Here is an 18,304-nt window from a genome sequence, read left to right on the forward strand (position 1 = left end):
ACTAATATTTTTAGTAAGTATTATTTATTATTGAATATCATTTTAGGTTACTGACTCGTCTCAACAAAATCTTTGACAATAGATGGTACTCAGGATCTGATGATGAAGTCAGATGGTAGTCATGAGTTCTCATCAACCAGGTCTTGAAACCATTTCGTGTTTGGGCTCGTTTGATTCACCTCAACAAGATCTTTGACAAGAGGTGATGGTACCCAGGATCTGATGATGAAGCCGGAAGGTAGTCATGAGTTCTCATCAACCAGGTCTTGAAACCATTTCGTTTTTGGGTTCGTTTGGTTCGTCTCAACAAGATCTTTGACAAGAGATGGTACCCAGGATCTGATAATGAAGCTGGAAGGTAGTCAAGAGAATTCATCAACCAGGTCTTGAAACCACTCCGTGTTTGGGCTCGTTTGGTTCGTCTCAACAAGATCTTTGACAAGAGATGGTACCCAGGATCAGATAGTGAAGCCGGAAGGTAGTCAAGAGTATTCAACAACCAGGTCTTGAAACTCTTCTGTGTTTGGGCTCGTTTGATTCGTCTCAACAAGATCTTTGACAAGAGATGGTACCCAGGATCTGATGATGAAGCTGGAAGGTAGTCAAGAGTATTCCACGACCAGGTCTTGAAACCACTTCGTGTTTGGGTTCGTTTGATTCGTCTCAACAAGATCTTTGCCAAGAGATGGTAATCACTCTTTTATACTCTGGCGCATCCACTGTCTCAGTGTGTCAACAGTCAACTAAAGCAGGTAGGCGTAGCGTTGAGTTGTATTTCCTTACAAAAAACTAATACATAGATGTGGACCTTCCTGTGCTCCATGCAATTAAAACAACATAATATTTAAAAACCGGCCGAGAGCGTATCGGGTCACGCTCAGTGCCTACACTGAGCGTGGCCCGACACGCTCTCGGCCGGTTTTTAAAGCCGCGTTGGTAAATAGCCGCTCGGCTCTTCCGTAGTTTTCCATATTTTTCAAAAACTACAGAACCTATCAAGTTCAAAACAGTTTTCCTAGAAAGTTTATAAAGTTCTACTTTTGTGATTTTTAAATATTTTTTAAATACATATATGGTTAAAAAGTTAGAGGGGGGGGGGGGGGGGGGGGGGACACACTTTTTTTTTTTCCTATAGGAGCGATTATTCCCGAAAATATTAATATTATCAAAAAACGATTTCAGTAATTCATTTTTAAATACCTATCCAACAATAAATCATACGTTAGGGTTGAAATGAAAAAAAAAAATCACTCCCTACTTTACGTGTAGGGGGGGGGGGGGTACCCTAATGAAACATATTTTCCACTTTTTATTTTTGCACTTTGTCGGCGTGACTGATATACATATTGGTACCAAATTTCAGCTCTCTCTAGTTCTAACGGTCACTGAGATTATCCGCGGACGGACGGACGGACGGAGGGACAGACAGACAAACATGGCGAAACTATAGTTGACTACGAAACCCTAAAAACACATTTTAAATATAAAAAAAAAACTACTTAAAATTAAAGAAAACCGATCTTAGTTCCATTATATATATATGTAGCTAGAAAACATCATCATCTTCCTTGCGTTATCCCGGCATTTGCCACGGCTCATGGGAGCCTGCGGTCCACTTTGACAACTAATCCCAAGATTTGGCGTAGGCACTAGTTTTTACGAAAGCGACTGCCATCTGACCTTTCAACCCAAAGGGTAAACTAGACCTTATTGGAATAAGTCCGGTTTCCTCACGATGTTTTCCTTCACCGAAAAGAACCTAGAAAACATATCATATACAAAATGAAATAAAACTAAGAAAACGGATTATATTCATTATACGCGATATACGAGGGGTGATCCAAACCAAAAGTAATGATAATCAGTATGAAAGACACATAAAATGTTTAATAAAATAATTTATTTTTCTACGTAATCTCCTTCCAAGTCTACACACTTGGACCATCGTTTCTCCAGACTACGAATTCCTTTAAAAAAAAAATCTTTTTCTTGACCCTCCAAAAATGCCTCCACAGCGGCCATTACCTCGCCATCATTCAAAAATTTGTTGCCTCTAAGATCTTCCTTCAGCCGTGGAAAGAGATAAAAGTCGCTGGGGGCTAGGTCTGGCGAATATGGGGGGTGTTCCAGCAATTCGAACCCTGAATCACGGATGGCAGCCATCGCAACACCGGCCTTGTGGGGCGGTGCGTTGTCCTGGTGAAACAGGATGCCAGCTCGAAGTTTACCCCGCCGCTTTTCTTTGATTGCCTCTCTCAATCTGCGTATTTGGTCAGCGTAGTAGGAGCCCGTAATAGTGGTTCCCTTTTCCAGGTATTCGATCATTATGACTCCCTCAGCATCCCAAAACACTGAAGCCATGACCTTACCAGCGGAGCTTGCTACCTTGAATTTCTTCGGTGTAGGGGACGACGCTCGCTTCCAGGTCATGGATTGCTGTTTGGTCTCAGGATCGAAATGATGGATCCAAGACTCGTCTATGGTTACAAACCGACGCAAAAATGTTTCGGGATCAGTTTGAAATTTTTCAAGATTAGACTTCGAAATCTCACAACGTATTTTCTTTTGTTCAGCCGTTAACATTCTAGGCACCCAACGAGCGGAGACTTTTTTCATATGTAATTCATCAGTTAAGATTCTTTGAATGCTGCCATACGAGATGCCTGTGAGCTCAACTAGATGCCTGATAGTCATCCTTCTATCTGTTAAAACGAGATCATTAATTTTTTTACGTTTTCTCCAGTAAGGGCGACAGATGGACGGCCTTCGCGGTGTTCATCTTGAGTGGATGTTCTTCCCAAGTTAAACTCCTTTGACCAGCGTGCCACTGCAGAATACGGCGGAGCGGACTCCCCCAGTGTTCCCACTAATTCAGCGTATATATCTTTAGTACACATTTTTTTCAAACAGAAGTATTTAATAACCGCTCTCACCTCAGTTTTCTCCATTTTTGCGATATTGTTCCGACTGCTCGTGAAAAAACAAATGCAACTCTCTGACAGATACATATTTTTTATTTTTATTTTTTTTTATTTACTAAGGAGTATTTGTGGACAGTAACGGCATACCTATTTATTTTAATCCGATGCAAAAAGTATTCAGTTATCATTACTTTTGGATCACCCCTCGTAATCTGATTCCATAAATTTATTTCATGAGTAACTATCGCGGTGACAGAAGACAATATTATATACACAATTTATTATATTATAAAAGTTTTTTAATTTATTTCTTCCAAGGCTACACACGTTTTAATAAAAAAACCGGCCAATAGCGTGTCGGGCCACGCTCAGTGTAGGGTTCCGTAGTTTTCCGTATTTTTCTCAAAAACTACTGAACCTATCAAGTTCAAAACAATTTTCCTAGAAAGTCTTTATAAAGTTCTACTTTTGTGATTTTTTTCATATTTTTTAAACATATGGTTCAAAAGTTAGAGGGGGGGGGGGGACGCACTTTTTTTCCTTTAGGAGCGATTATTTCCGAAAATATAAATATTATCAAAAAACGATGTTAGCAAACCCTTATTCATTTTTAAATACCTATCCAACAATATATCACACGTTAGGGTTGGAATGAAAAAAAAAATCAGCCCCCACTTTACATGTAGGGGGAGTACCCTAATAAAACATTTTTTTCCATTTTTTATTTTTGCACTTTGTCGGCGTGACTCATATACATATTGGTGCCAAATTTCAGCTTTCTAGTGCTAACGGTTACTGAGATTATCCGCGGACGGACGGACGGACGGACGGACGGACAGACAGACATGGCGAAACTATAAGGGTTCCTAGTTGACTACGGAACCCTAAAAACTGTGATAAGTTTAATAATTAAACTAAAAGGTCAAGTATTTATCACAGAGAACCTCCTATAGAGTAGCAATCTTGTATATTTTGTTCGCGATACGAGTCACCAGTGCCAGGGGTGCGAGGAGCGGGCGGGGAATGTGTTAAGCGCGCTGTGATTGGCCGTTTCAAGGACGGCGGGCAGTCGCGCCAGATGAAAGGGACTGTCCCTCTACTGACGCGTAAGTGGCCAATGTAAGTTGACCTATGCCGGCTCTGAATAAATTATAAATATGACTTTTATGTGGAATGTAATGACGTCTGTTTTTAAATTTGAGCTTCTTGTTACCTTTCCACACCATTTCACACTACAGGTGGACATCTTTAAGACATCAAAATACCCTTTTTCAATTTTTTTACTGCGAAAAACACGCGCTGCTTTCGGGTCTGTTACTTGGTCGCTACTGATCGGGCACGGCGAGCGCCCGCGTTTATATCAGTGCAAATACTAGGAAGGCTGGCGACCGCGAGTAGTCTTGTAATGGATGTCTATAGGGGTTGGTCTGTGGTATTTATGCACGAAATCATGTATGCAAATATGTAATATATATGGTGGTGTTTTTGCAAGTATCAATAATGGTTAGTCCGCAACGCTACTGACGGCGTGGCGGTACCGACCATGAATGCTATCCCTTTCGCTCTAGCCGCACGTAAGGTTGGTTCGAAGAGGATCGCACGCTATGTCTGTACCGCAGGCTACAATCGTTATGCTTCTGGTTATAGTGTGCGTCTGCACACAGGCGCACGCCAGCGCCGCCGTCGTCGAAATGCGAGCAAGCAGATTTTTTGAAAGCGCTCTTAACATAATTACTCAAAGCGTTGGATGGTCGACTACTATGCGCGGCGGTTTTTACGCGTACTTAGTGCGTTTTCACATTATCCGATCCGATATCGGATGTCGGACCGATATCCCATACATTACAGGCACCATCTTGGATGCTTTCTATAGAAATCCTTCCGACATCCGATATCGGATCGGATAATGTGAAAACGGCCTTACACAATCGAAAAAGGTCGTCGAGCCTTAAGTACGCATACTTGCTCGTATCGTACGTCTATGACCCACTTCAGACTACGTTTCGATCGGCGTTTAGCGTCAATGATTATCAGCTCGGCTTCATGGATTTACGAACCTTAGCTCGGACCATCGAATATGAACTTCTTTATACACAAGGGTATAAAGAAGTTTATAACCAGGTGCTCCATGACACCATTGCACCAATCTGTCGCCAGCATCGCTACACTTCAACGGCCCACACAGTCACACAACATCCATACTAATATTATAAATGGGAAAGTGTGTGTGACTGTTTGTTTGTCCATCTTTCACGGTAAAACGGAGCGACGTATTGACGTTGAAGGGATGGAAAGTGACATAGGCTACCTTTTGTCTCTTTTTATATCCCCCCACTTCCTTAGAATGGAGGATGATTGAGAGATGTTCGTATTTAATGCGAGCGAAGCCGCGGGCAAAGGCTAGTTAACTATAATAATAGAGAAATCGCAGTAAGGAACTTTATGTAGATTTCATTACTTTTTAGAGATAAACAATGTTTTTGGTGGGATATACATAGGCATAGGTATATGTATAACACTAACAAGGTATCTATTGTCTTAGTCCGTTTTCACATTATCCGATCCGATATCGGATCGGATAATGTGAAAACGCATTTAGTCTCATTAATTATTACTTATGTCAAAGTTTCACTAATTATTTCTTTTTATTCATTTATTATCTCAGTTTAGGTTTATACGAGTACCAAACGAGTAGTATACGAGTAGAAAATACGAGTATATTACCAAAACAATACAAACTATCATTAATTTATTATAAAAACGTAATCCAAAGTGCCACACCTAGTCGGCCAGTGCATGGCCTACGCTGCCGATGGTTAGGGTGCTCGGAGTGACATACAAGAAACGCTGAACTATCCGCGTTGTGTCCAAGACGAAGCCCGACCGACGAAGCTAGCAAGTCTCTCTACATGTTAGCTGAAATACTGTCAAACCGTTCACTGTGATTACTCAGATTAATATAAGCAGAATGATCTTCGAATGAACTTTCTGGACAATTGAGATGCATGGGCGCAGTCGAAACCAGCTCGCCCCTTCAGCCGTGTCCCGTTGAAAATCGGAAAGATTCTTTTTCCTTAGCACATTTAATGTTTACAAATTGGATTCGCCTTCTGTCACCTAAACTGGTAAATTTATGTGTGAGGTCATTGGTCATACAATTATTAATTTACATATACAGTTATTAATTCTGTATCTCTACTCGCATTGCTGCTGCGATTCTAAAATATTTAATATCCATATTATGAATATTCAATAAATCATACAATGACATTTGTGATGTGACATGGATGTCACATCTGTTGGCACAATGATTGCGTTTTGTTGAACGTATTTGAGCTCAACATATAGGTTTATTATCACTAAGTATATTATATTAATGAATAACAAAACGGATGTGACATTTTCCTAGTCCACCAACGTCATCTAGTCATTTTATTTGGCAATAATTAGACAACATGCGAACAAACTTAGCCAGCGAAGCGATCACAACTACGTCGAGGCCGACCAAAAAATATAATTTGTAAAAATTGTGTTTTGAGTCAATATTTTGATATTAAAATAAAGTTTTTTGATAGTTATTCATAGTATAATATAAAAACAAGTAAAAATATGGGTGAAAATATGTTTTTTTCCACTCCCGGGTTACGAAACAACGCCATCTAGTTTTAAAGCAAAAAATAAGCTTTTTTCAGGGGTACGCTTTTTTGTATGGGCTATATCAGTCTAGTATTAAATGGTCCTTGGTTTTATGTTATAACAGCATACAACATGAGATAAATTGATTTACCAATATTGAGACCATGTTTCCGTAGGTTAATCTACTTAAAAATTTACCCCTCCCTTAATAAAAACATAATATTTTTATAATTGAATTAATGAAAGTATATAATTCAGTATGTACAATAACTTCAATAAAATTGTTGAAACATAAAAAATATTACCGGAAATTAATAAATCAACTCTTCTCGCCCGTTTAAAGACCATAACTTATTGGAACAGAAGTTTAAAAACAGGATATATTGGAAAAGTGACAATAACAGTAAATTAAATTAAATCGTTGATAACGCAGCTAATGTTGAAGCAAGCAGGTGCGTGCGAAGAAAAAGATAAAAATATCCAATAATATTTAATTCGAAAAACATATAATTTTTATTACTTATATTTATTTCATACATTTTGTTGATTTTAGGATTCTGTAGCTTAAACGTCAAAATAACGCTATTGATTTTATTTGCATGACAATGATTTATATTTAATATTGTTTTAATGAGTAAAAAAATATTATTAAGCCACCATAATTCTGTGAATTCTCTTGAGTCTCAAGTCTTTGTTTGTATAATACATAACTTAACTAAATAGTATTTTACTCTCTAAGGAGAATCCACATTTTAACCGTAATTAATAGTTTATTTAACTAAATAGTTATGACATAAAATAAGTTTTAAATAGCCCGGTTAGTATATACACTACCGTCAAACAGTTTAAGACCAAACACAATGTTCAGTGTCATTGTTATAAACCCTTCTAAAAATCATCAAACTAAATTTGTAATCAATAGAAAACAACGTAATCTTATTATATTGATCGACAACCCATTTGTTCTGCAAGAAGACAACGATCCCAAACACTCAGCAAAGATCTGTAGAAGCTACACAGTCAATAAAGAACGCCAAGGTGTGTTAAAAAATATGATTTGGCCACCGCAATCCCCAGATTTTGAACACGATCGAACTTTTATGGGATGAACTCGACCGTAGAGTCCGAAGACAATGTCCGACATCTGCAACAGCTCTATGGGAGATACTGCAATACGAGTGGAAATCCATTAGCCAAGAAACGCTACACAAACTTATAGCAAGAATGCCAAGAATCTGCTCGGAAGTGAAAAAGCGTCGAGGAGGATTTTTCGATGAGAAAAACGTTTAGCTTTTATTTCTTATTATGATCCCTTTTTAAAAATTGTTATACGCTTTATTTTGTCGGTTGTAGGTACTGAAAAGTAGCATATCATTCTCATAGGAACTTCATGAAATGTTGATTATTTGCATATATCGTGTTTGGTCTTAAACTTTTTGACGGTAGTGTAATCGTTTCGTCACTACACTCGCAGACGTGATTTAGTAAGTTTAGGTTATATTTATAGTCTGACAAAACGAATTAAAACATGATAACCCTAATTAAATAAATTGATATTATTACAGAATAATAGCAGTTCTTCAACCCTTAAATGCATGACCTTGACAAAAATTTATTCATTTGAATTTTGACATGTTGTCAATAGAGTCAAAAATACATGATGCATATAACTTCACTCATTTAAGGGTTATAATATGGTCAATTCCAATTCATTATCGTTTTATAACTAAATGAATTGCACAGTGAAATTATTAAACTAGAATGAAATAAGTGGTTTATGTTATTAAGTTCATTCTTTTTAGTGTTTCGTGCCAAAAAGGTACAAAAAGAACGCTAATGGTGCAATTCTGTCCGTCTGTCTTTCTGTCTCAATACTGTCTTACCGTACACAGGCAAGGTATTCAATATAGATGCGTACAAAGTGCGAATAACATGTATACACGACTTTATTGCTTAAACGTTAAAGATGCGGATAAATACTTTTGGCACTTGTCCGCAACTATATTTAATACTTTAACTGTACATACTCCGATGTCTACAAATAACTATCAATTTATGTAGAAATGTACATAATAATGTCGTTATGCAAGTGTCTTCATGTAATATTGATGTGTAAGATACATTATTCACGTAAAAGTTCTACAATTCAATGTAATTCATAAATTGAAAATATTTAAAATTTCGACAGCGCTCAGAAGTTATTTAGGCGTTGAGCTTTGTAATAGTGAGCTAGGTTCTTGGCATATATAAACTTTAAGACTCCAGTTCCAACCAACACTGATATGAAACAGAACGATAGTACAATGGAGGTCTGCGATCTCATTCACTGGTGTGATTGGCGCTGACAGTTGATTGACTGTGACAGGTGTTTAGGCTTAAAATCAAAATTACTTATTAATTAAAATCAATTAAAATTTACTGATACGGGTGAATAATAATTGCATTGTATATTTGTTAAACAACGACACCGCTGGTTTAGTTGCGTCGCTTTAACATGCGTCTTTGGTCCCATAATTTAAAATTAAAAACAATCCCATTTGTCTGAAAACTGTCTCCATGAACTGGAGCCAGAATATTGTTACTGGTTTGAGCAATACGCGTTGAATGAGCCTGTATCACGCACACAACTTAATTCTAAGACTAAGAAATTTGCAAAAAAAACAACATGTTTGTCTATTCATGTGTTCCCTTCCCAAAGAGTCATATTGAGAACTTTGGAAGAATGTAACCGATAGATGAACTCATATTAAACGGCTTTTTGGGATTACAGGGCTATTAATATGACAGTGGACGTCGGCTTGTCGTACAAACGTAATTCCTATTTTCCTCTCTGGTTTTGATAATAGGAAAAAATAATTTAAAAACAATCCCATTTGTGAAAACTACAGCAATGTCTATTTGTTCGACAGAATATTGCTTACTGGTTTGTTATAAAAAATAGGAGCTGTAATAAAATACGAATATAATAACGAATAAATTGAAAGTAATCAAATGAACAGCACACAAGTGAAAATTCGATAAAAAATCCAGAAACATGAATGTTAAAACCCAGAAACGAAAATAGGAACTACTTTTGTATGGACACGTGACTTCGTCTATCTTCCTCTCAAATTACATCTATAAGAGCGGTCGATGTCTGCGACCGATAGATGCTTTGATCGCGATCAACGAAATGTAGGAAAACCCCTTGAAATCGAACACGGTAAAAATATATCATAGCAAGCGCATTGTCATTCTTCGTTTGGTGATCGAACGCGTTCGCGGCTGCGTCGTTTTCATTAAGCAACCACGCCGGCAGGGGCGGAGCTAGGCCTCCTCGTGGTCGTCGTCGGCGGCGGCGCTGTCGGGCGCGGGCGCGGGGGCAGGCGCGCGGCGGCAGCGCGGCACGAGCGCGTTGTACTCGGCCATGCCGTAGATGAGCACGGCGAACCCGAGCAGGTGCGGCCAGTGGAACACCTGCCAGCGCACCGCCAGCGACACCATCCAGATCACCAGCGTCCTGCGTCGCCACAACACACACATTAAGATCACCAAATGCATATGTTGCTTAACTACAACGCTACTGATACTAGCGTTGGCATTCTCGTTTTAATAGGCTAGTTTCCTAGTAGTCAAATCAGCTTCTTTTTATGAACTGTCAAAACGATTTTATGCTAATATGGAATTATTATGCAATACTGAGGAGTGACGTCACGGTCAATTCATTTTACTTTATATCTTTCTCTTTGACTTATTAAATATAAATTATGTTTAAAAATAACTACTGTCCGTATTTTTCTTCTAATTAGGTAGTGCTATATTTCGTGCACTGCATAAAATATTTTATTTTAAGTATAGGAAAGTAGCCTATTCTCATTCTAGTAATTTTAATATAAGAGCGCAACAATTGTGTCTTCCATTTAGTTAGACGCAGAAAAGTAATACACTGCTGCGCAAACTACTGTTCTGGCTTTCAGTAGCTCTCTGTCAATAACTTTGAGAAACCATATGTGGAGCATTGTGACACCATGCAGGCGTGCACCAACATATGTCTGGTTAGCGCCAGTCTTCGGGAACTTTTCATAATGAGTAGAAAATCGATTGGTTTACTTGGTTAACCGACCAAATTGGAGCTGAGCTAATCTCAATGTTTATCTTATTTACTGTTTTTTTTTATTAATAATGCCAGTGATTGACCTTAGTCGCACCTGCTGGAAAGTGACGACAAGGCCGAGGTTGTAGCTCACTGTTTCAGTAATAGCCTATTCACTCTTGACTTGAATACACCCAGATTGTATTCGCCCGGGAATACAGATGAGGGGAGCACGTTCCATTCCTTAACAGTTCGCATTAGGAAAGAAGAGGCAAACCTCTTCGTGCGAATGAAAGGTAGGTCGACAACGTAAGGGTGAAACCGCTCCCCGCGCCTGGTTGTCCGGTGATGGAACGGGGAAGGAGGAACCAGGTCATGCAGTTCCTGTGCATACTCTCCAGAATGCATCCGGTAGAAGACGGACAAGGACTCAACTCGACGGCGATGCTCGAGGCTGTGTAATCCTGCCTTGCCTGCCGGAACGTCGCCAATGAGTCTTCGAGCACGACGTTCTATTGAGTCCAAGGCTGGCTTATAGATAGTGTTAAATTTAAAAGTCCAACCTTGGAAGCAATGACAATAACCGGGTAGTAGATCTATGGCCGTACCTTACGGAATCCAGCACCATCCTGGTGGTGGCAGACATCTCCTTGGTCACGCTGATGCCGGCGAAGTTGAAGAAAGCGATCGAGACTATCGTTCCGAGAATCGCCACTAGCAGTACGGGGTTATTTCCTGAAATATACAATTACGAATATTTAATACAAAAAAACTTGCCAAATTATTAATACGGAATGAAATAGTGTGTGTGGTTGTGTGTGTGTGTGTGTGTGTGTGTGTGTGTGTTTCATTAAAATCTATGTATATGCAATTTTAAAATAGCTGTGTTATTGCAAAATTCTTATTATAAAATCGAAACACTAAGGGTGATGAATTACTCATTTGTACCTATAAGGGTATGCGGAGTCCCTCCCCCCACATCTAGCGTCTCGCGAGCGTAGCGACGAGCCAACTGTATGGCAAAGCCTGACGCCGCGTCGGGCCGACGTCGACGCAACGTCGATACGGCGTCTTTTTCCATACAGCTGGCTGACGCTACGCTAGCGAGACGCTAGATGTGGGGGGGACCCTAAACAAGTCTCCCACTCAATCGCCTGCAGCGGTGGCATGTTCAACCTTGACACGAGATTGTTTTATTATAAAGCAGGTTAGTAGGGTTACCTATCTGCACTAGGCCGTCGACGGCGTCCTCGACGGTGCCGCGCGCGTTGTGGCCGAAGTGCGGCGGCGCCGGCGTCCAGTAGAACACCACCAGCAGCGCGGACAGCACCGAGAACCCGAACACGCCCTCCCACCCCACCGCTTGCAGCGGCGGGATGTTCAACCCTGACACAATCATTTATCATTATTCTATACATTAATAGGCTATTTGCTATAGGCTTATTTCCTTCTAGTTAAATCAGCTTCTTTTTAAGAACTGTTAAAACGAATCGAGTTGAGTGACGTCACGGACGTCACGGTCAACTCAGTTAATTTTACATATCAATTTTTTAGAAATTTGGTTTAAAATAACTACTGTCCATGTTTTTAATTATTTGATGCTGTCCATGTTTTTAATTATTTTGTTAATCTTCCACCATACTTTGTCAATTGCGTTTATTTCGTTTGACATGGTCAACGAGCATAGAGAAACAAAACACTGTTCTGGTTTTATTTTTTAAGTTACAATATTAATGTTCGATATGTCCATAAAATTGTGTGTATTTGAGACTAGCAGCGCAATTCATATACTTTTCCAGACTTTACGATGAATACGTACGAAAGCACAGTACAGTAAAGTTGCATACTTAGACATATTTCTTCTTTCAATTTATTGCCATTATACAGTAATATACGTTGAAAAATATTTTTATCTAAGATTACCAAATGCGCCGTAGACCGACCCAAATAACAATTGTATTTTACTTTTTATATTCTTTTCTTTCTAATTATTGGGTATGTCGATTTACTCATTTCTATAGTCATTGTAGTATCCTAAAACGCAGTAACATAACGGTATGTGGGTATGGTTACGGCTGAATAATATAATATAATAATGAATACGTATTGTACGCTTTGCCTAAGTGCACGAGTAGAAGCTATGTTATAAATGAGTTATTAATATTTGTAGGTATACAATGCATAGAAAGGGCATATTTTCTGGAACGGTTACAAAATGAACCAAAAATATAACGTAATGTAGGATCAGTAGATACAATGTACCTACCTTCATGTACATAGTCTGTGCCAAAGAGAAGAGGCGTGAAATGTATATAATCCAATACATTCTACGACACTTCTCTTTTCGCAGACTCTATATTACATACATATATGTACATACATACTTAAGGGTTTAATATCTTTTGGATGCCTATGCACGGCCACTTTTCGTCTAAAAGTTTATATGATAATGCCAAATGGCGGATGCAGAAAACGTTCGCTACTAAATGGTAATTAGAAATGTCTGTTCGTTGAACACTCTTTTTTAAACAACATTAAGACGATACAGGAGGGGTCAATTCTCCATACAAACGCTCTCGTTTTTGAAAATAGTGCAATGATTTTTTTCAACACAGATTACTATTATTTTTATCTATGTCGGACCGTTTTGATTTTTTAGATATTCTTATTTTTAGACGCTTGAGCTAGAGCCCATCAAATATTTCCAAAAAACGGCCTTATTGATTATGGCGCCAAAAAAGGTGTGGTACTCAAAATTGGTAAAAATTAGCCAAAAAAACTAAACGGTCCGTCACAGATTACTTCATTGTTATTCAGATTCTCAAATTTCGTTACGATTGATTAAGTTTTGAAGGAGGAAACAATTCGAGAGTGCAACCTCGATTTTAAAGATTTTTGAATTCGCAATATCTTTTAACTGAGTTGTTCTGAATGGACATTTTTAACCCCCGACAAAACGACGGGGTGTTATAAGTTTGACGTGTCTGTCTGTCTGTTTGTCTGTCTGTCTGTCTGTGTGTGTGTCTGTCTGTGGCATCGTTGGTCCCGAACGGATGATCCGATTTAGATTTCGAATCGATTTAGAATCGGGAGTATTCTTAGCCATGTTTCATGAAGATCGGTCCACTATGTCGCGGTCGAGGGTTTTTTCAAAATTTTAATTTTGTGGTTAGGTTATTCGATAAATCTAGTTAATAACACTAGTATATTTATATTTAACTAAAAGTCCCAAATTCAAAGGGGGGGCTCCTTTCCATTTTAGCGTTTCGCTCCTGTAGCGTGTTAAGAGTCAACATATAATAGGGACATAGGTACCTCTAACGTATTTCTCTTCGTAGACCATCTGGCAGGAGGTGATGACCTGCGCCACGATGATGAGCAGGTCGCCGGTGATGAGGCTGTTGGGCCCCTTGGTCTCGCCGGGCTCGCGGAAGATGGCGTCCGTCGACCCCACGATCACCAGCCCCAGGATCACGCCGGCTGACAAGTAAGTAATATCACATTTAATTACTATTTTATTTTAAGGCTCGCATAAGGATTAGCATATTTCTTCATACTTTCATCCCTTTTCCTATTTGAATTTAATTTAAGAATTAAGGATTAGCTATAATTATGTTGTTTATGAATTAATAAGAAAGGTGTGCAGCAATTTGAATGCATCGCGCTGGCAGCAAAGCTGCTTCTTTAATTTATGTCTACTGATAGTAATTTGATTTTAAAATACGACACGAAAGAATATAGTAAAACCTATTGCATTCAAGAAACTCGAAAGTAATCATAAGTTAGTTATTATTAAGTAATTCATTTTCAACCACATTAGCAAGAGATGAACGCATTACATTACTAATTCTTGTATTTCATTTTACTAAAACTGAGACTAAATTCTACTTCACGGTTTTACATGCTAGTTACATACTAATATTATTAACTAGATATAGGCGTATTTGTAATTTATGTGCTTACTCGTGGAAGGAAATAAACATTGTCTCAACACAATGGATGCCTATTCCGAGAACATGCGACGTAAGTGATTTATATGTATACTAGTAGGGTTTCCGGTTCATTTGAACCTAAACTCAAATTACGCTATTGCACAGTACAAAATAAAGTCAAAAACACATATTCTCATATAAACATAAATTCAAAATAGCCTAAGGCACTGGTCCCACCGCGAGCTAGTAAGCTATGAGCTATCGGCTATAAAAACGAACAAAAGATAATCACTCCCGTGCAAATAAAAGAGACACGGCGACATTGATAGCTCACCGCTGGGCGAGTAGCTATAAACATCGCCTTGTCTCTTTTATTTACGCGGGAGTGATTATCTTTTGTTCGTTTTTATAGCCGATAGCTCATAGTTTACTAGCTTGCGGTGGGACCAGTGCCTAACACCGAAATACCCAAGTCCCAAAACACCCTAAAAGTCTAAATTCAAAACGAACTTATCTCTATTATATACTATTATCACGATCGCCTACTGTCATAAAAGCAGAAGGTCCAAACAAGCTATTCCCGTAAGACACGATTCATGTTCTACACGATTTTTAAAATACAATAGTTTCAAAACAATCTAGTCCCAAAATACCCTAAAATTTAATATCCTAATGATGAAAACAATCTAGACGCGACTTTATTGTAAATATAATAAGGGTGTGTCAACTTCAGATACTGACATTACTGACTGTACTAAGTGTTCTAGAATTAGGAGTGAGCTTTAAAAATTTAGGGTGTTTTGATACTAGCGTGTTTTAAGACTGTTTTATTTTAGAGAATGGTGTATTTTAGGATTAGTTTATTATGGGATTAGTTTGATTCGAGTTTCAACTCTTATGACAGGTGATGCGGGAGTAGTACATAATCAAGATAAGTTCGGTTTGTTTTTAGGGTGTTTTGGGACTAAGGTATTTTGGTGTTAGTTTATTTTGAATTTAGGTGTTTACGAGTATATGTGTTTTTGACCTTATGTCGTACTGTGCAATAGGGTAAAATGAGTCAAGTGAACCGGAAACCTAGTAGGCTTTATATGTATAATATTACTTAAGTACAATAAATTTAATAAGTATTACTAGTAATGTACAGGAAAACAGATTAAGAATCTTAAATACGAGCACATAATTGACCTTTGTTTTTTGCACCTACAAATACCTACTGATGGAGTGTCATACTTTCTAGCGGTGACATGGTATCGTATGGAATCCAAAGTTACATCAAAAAAATGTACGAAAATTGTACTAAATTGTACGCTAATTAAAAAAAATTGTACTACACGCATTTACAAGAAAACAACGATTTATATGTCACCGCTAGGAAGCATACTTTCTGGCGGGCGCTATATATTTCACTGTGTAGCAGTCCAGGTTTAGCTTTTTTATTAATCAGAAAAAATGTACGGGAATTGTACTAAACTGTCCGATACTTAAAATAAGAATAACTACACGTATTTACAAGAAAATAATGATTTATATGTCACCGCTAGGAAGCATACTTTCTGGCGGGTGCTATCTATTTCACTATGTAGCAGTCCAGTTTTCAACTTTCTTGTAAATCGGAAAATATGTACGAGAATTGTTCTAACTTACGCGACAATATTAAAAACGGTACTTCACGTATTTACAAGATATTTCACCACGCCAACTGGTACGGTCAGCTACATAAGGTAAATATATTTACCTGTATTCAATTTTGACCTGCTTTCTTCCCAAGTAATAAGTTTCGATACGATATTTATAGACGAGACTGTAAAGGCTCATTTGATTCTTCGAAAACAGGTAGCAAAATTGCGTTTTATCCACAAGTGTGCAAAGTAATTTCATACAAATTTTAACTTGATGTCTGCTGGCTGATAGAATTTACCTGTGTATAAATGATGATCTTGGATCTGAATGATGGATTTCATTTAGGCCGTCTTACGTAAATCTTTAGTAAGCGACTGATGGTTCCATTTACACCTATGAAAAACTAATCGTAAGTTTTGCTTACGGAAGTTTTGTGGTTTTCAACTTACTGAAAGTCTACATTGTTCCAAGCAAGCAAAGTTGAAATGAAAAGAAAAAAACCGGCCAAGTGCGAGTCGGACTCGCCCACCGAGGGTTCCGTACAAACTTTCTTTCAAACTACCTAGTAAAAATAATCTCATATTTTCATATAACTCTAATGACTTGACTAGAAGACAAAAGTATAGGCACTAATGAGTATTATAGTGTATAGCGTAGGGCTTGCAATATCGGACTTTAACGTTTATTGCCAAACGTTAAATAGTTACTATAATGATTCACTGTGGCGAACTTTAAAGAGTCTATGGGTAACCTTTACTGGAGATAAATTAAACTTTAAATGTCCGATATTACTCTGTATTTAATCCGACTTAATATGATCAGAAGGTTACAATTACAATTATAAGTACACAAAACTATGTGAGGGCCAGGCGGTGCCGCGGTACGACTACTAGTTTGTGTGCGCGCTGTATGCCTCGCGCTCAGTGACTGACTGACTGTTAGCTAAAGCTCCAAAGTAATAAGTTCATATTTGCTGACTCTAATGCATGCGTCACCGCCGTGCCCCTACATCATTCCCCCCCTTTTCTTTTTTTCAAAAAGAAAAGAAAAGGTCCAAATTAATACAACGTCATACAAAAAATAATCAAAGCTAATAATAGCCAAGTATTTGCTAACAATGTAACACAAACCTTACAGTGCTAAAGGTTCAAGGAACGCTTACCAAGCTAACGTTCATATGGTAAACAAGAGTTGCGAAATCATATCCGCTCTAGTTACATTACATTACATTACACAAACACTGTTTCATTTATAATAAGTTCTGAGAACTTAAAACTTAATAACACAAGCTAAACATGTTTCTTCACATAATGACACTTATTGTTAATACACTTGTTGTGGGTTAGCAGGAACAGTATGGACTTTGATCGCTGTGGGTGGTATGTTCTCCACAGTTCTCTGTACCCACGATCTTGCACATTGCTTACATTTCGTTCTTACAATGTAACACATTGCCAAAAACAAAATTATTCCCAAAACGATGAGTCCAATTCCGACATAATTTAGTTTTGACTCCACTTGATTAGACAAATTTTCTACTTTTGCTATAGCTATAGCACTGTGAGAGTTACTATCGTCCTGCTTTCCTTGAGATAATCCCATTGTTACACAATCAAGATGTTCTGACACTATGTGATACTCTAACGTCTAATACGTTTCGAGATGAATTTGGATTTAATACATGTATTTAAAAAAACATCTGTTTAAATATGCTACAACAATCATGAATCAGTATATTACTACTTATGACATATCACGTACCACCTTGATACGCATACTTAGCAATTAAACATCGTCACAGTACCTACGCGACCTGCCGTACTTTAACTCTAAATTAAATTAAATTAAAATTAAAATTTATTTATTTCAAGTAACACAACTCATAATTTACAATAAAATATAAAAAATACACAGACACAACACACATACTAAAAAGTCAAGCAGCTGTGATTGACACACTGATAGGATCCCTTATCTATAGTTATTCCTCACTGTGTCAACCACAGGTGCATGAAGCCCACAACAAAATGCGACATAAGGGCAAAACCTGTTCGCAATCATTGACATGACGCTGTTGGAGCTGGAGCGCACACGCCGCACCAGAGATGCAGCCCGCAGGC

At 38.0% G+C, this 18,304-nt stretch overlaps 2 protein-coding genes across 3 annotated transcripts in view; both read right to left on the reverse strand.

The window, feature by feature from the left end:
- Positions 1–1,899: 1,899 nt before the first annotated feature.
- LOC125240458 (histone-lysine N-methyltransferase SETMAR-like) lies at positions 1,900–2,694 on the reverse strand. Its single transcript, XM_048148352.1, has one exon. It carries the CDS (start codon positions 2,692–2,694, stop codon positions 1,900–1,902), a length of 795 nt encoding a protein of 264 aa, XP_048004309.1.
- A 7,012-nt stretch (positions 2,695–9,706) lies between these two features.
- The window catches only part of LOC125240776 (solute carrier family 35 member F6), a 29,158-nt gene continuing 20,560 nt past the window's right edge, over positions 9,707–18,304 (reverse strand). For both annotated transcript variants that reach the window (XM_048148849.1, XM_048148848.1), the window contains 4 exons: positions 13,945–14,109; positions 11,851–12,015; positions 11,238–11,364; positions 9,707–10,056 (listed from right to left, as the gene is read on the reverse strand). In XM_048148849.1, coding sequence (XP_048004806.1) covers positions 9,864–10,056; positions 11,238–11,364; positions 11,851–12,015; positions 13,945–14,109 — 650 coding nt within the window. In that variant the 3' untranslated portion in view covers positions 9,707–9,863. The remainder of the gene's footprint in view (positions 10,057–11,237; positions 11,365–11,850; positions 12,016–13,944; positions 14,110–18,304) is intronic.

The sequence above is a fragment of the Leguminivora glycinivorella genome, chromosome Z (assembly GCF_023078275.1).
Source record: "Leguminivora glycinivorella isolate SPB_JAAS2020 chromosome Z, LegGlyc_1.1, whole genome shotgun sequence".
Lineage (NCBI taxonomy): Eukaryota > Metazoa > Arthropoda > Insecta > Lepidoptera > Tortricidae > Leguminivora > Leguminivora glycinivorella.

Coding starts and splice junctions, on each gene's coding strand:
- LOC125240458 (XM_048148352.1), bottom strand. CDS start 2,694: ATGACTATCAGGCATCTAGTTGAGCTCACAGGCATCTCGTATGGCAGC.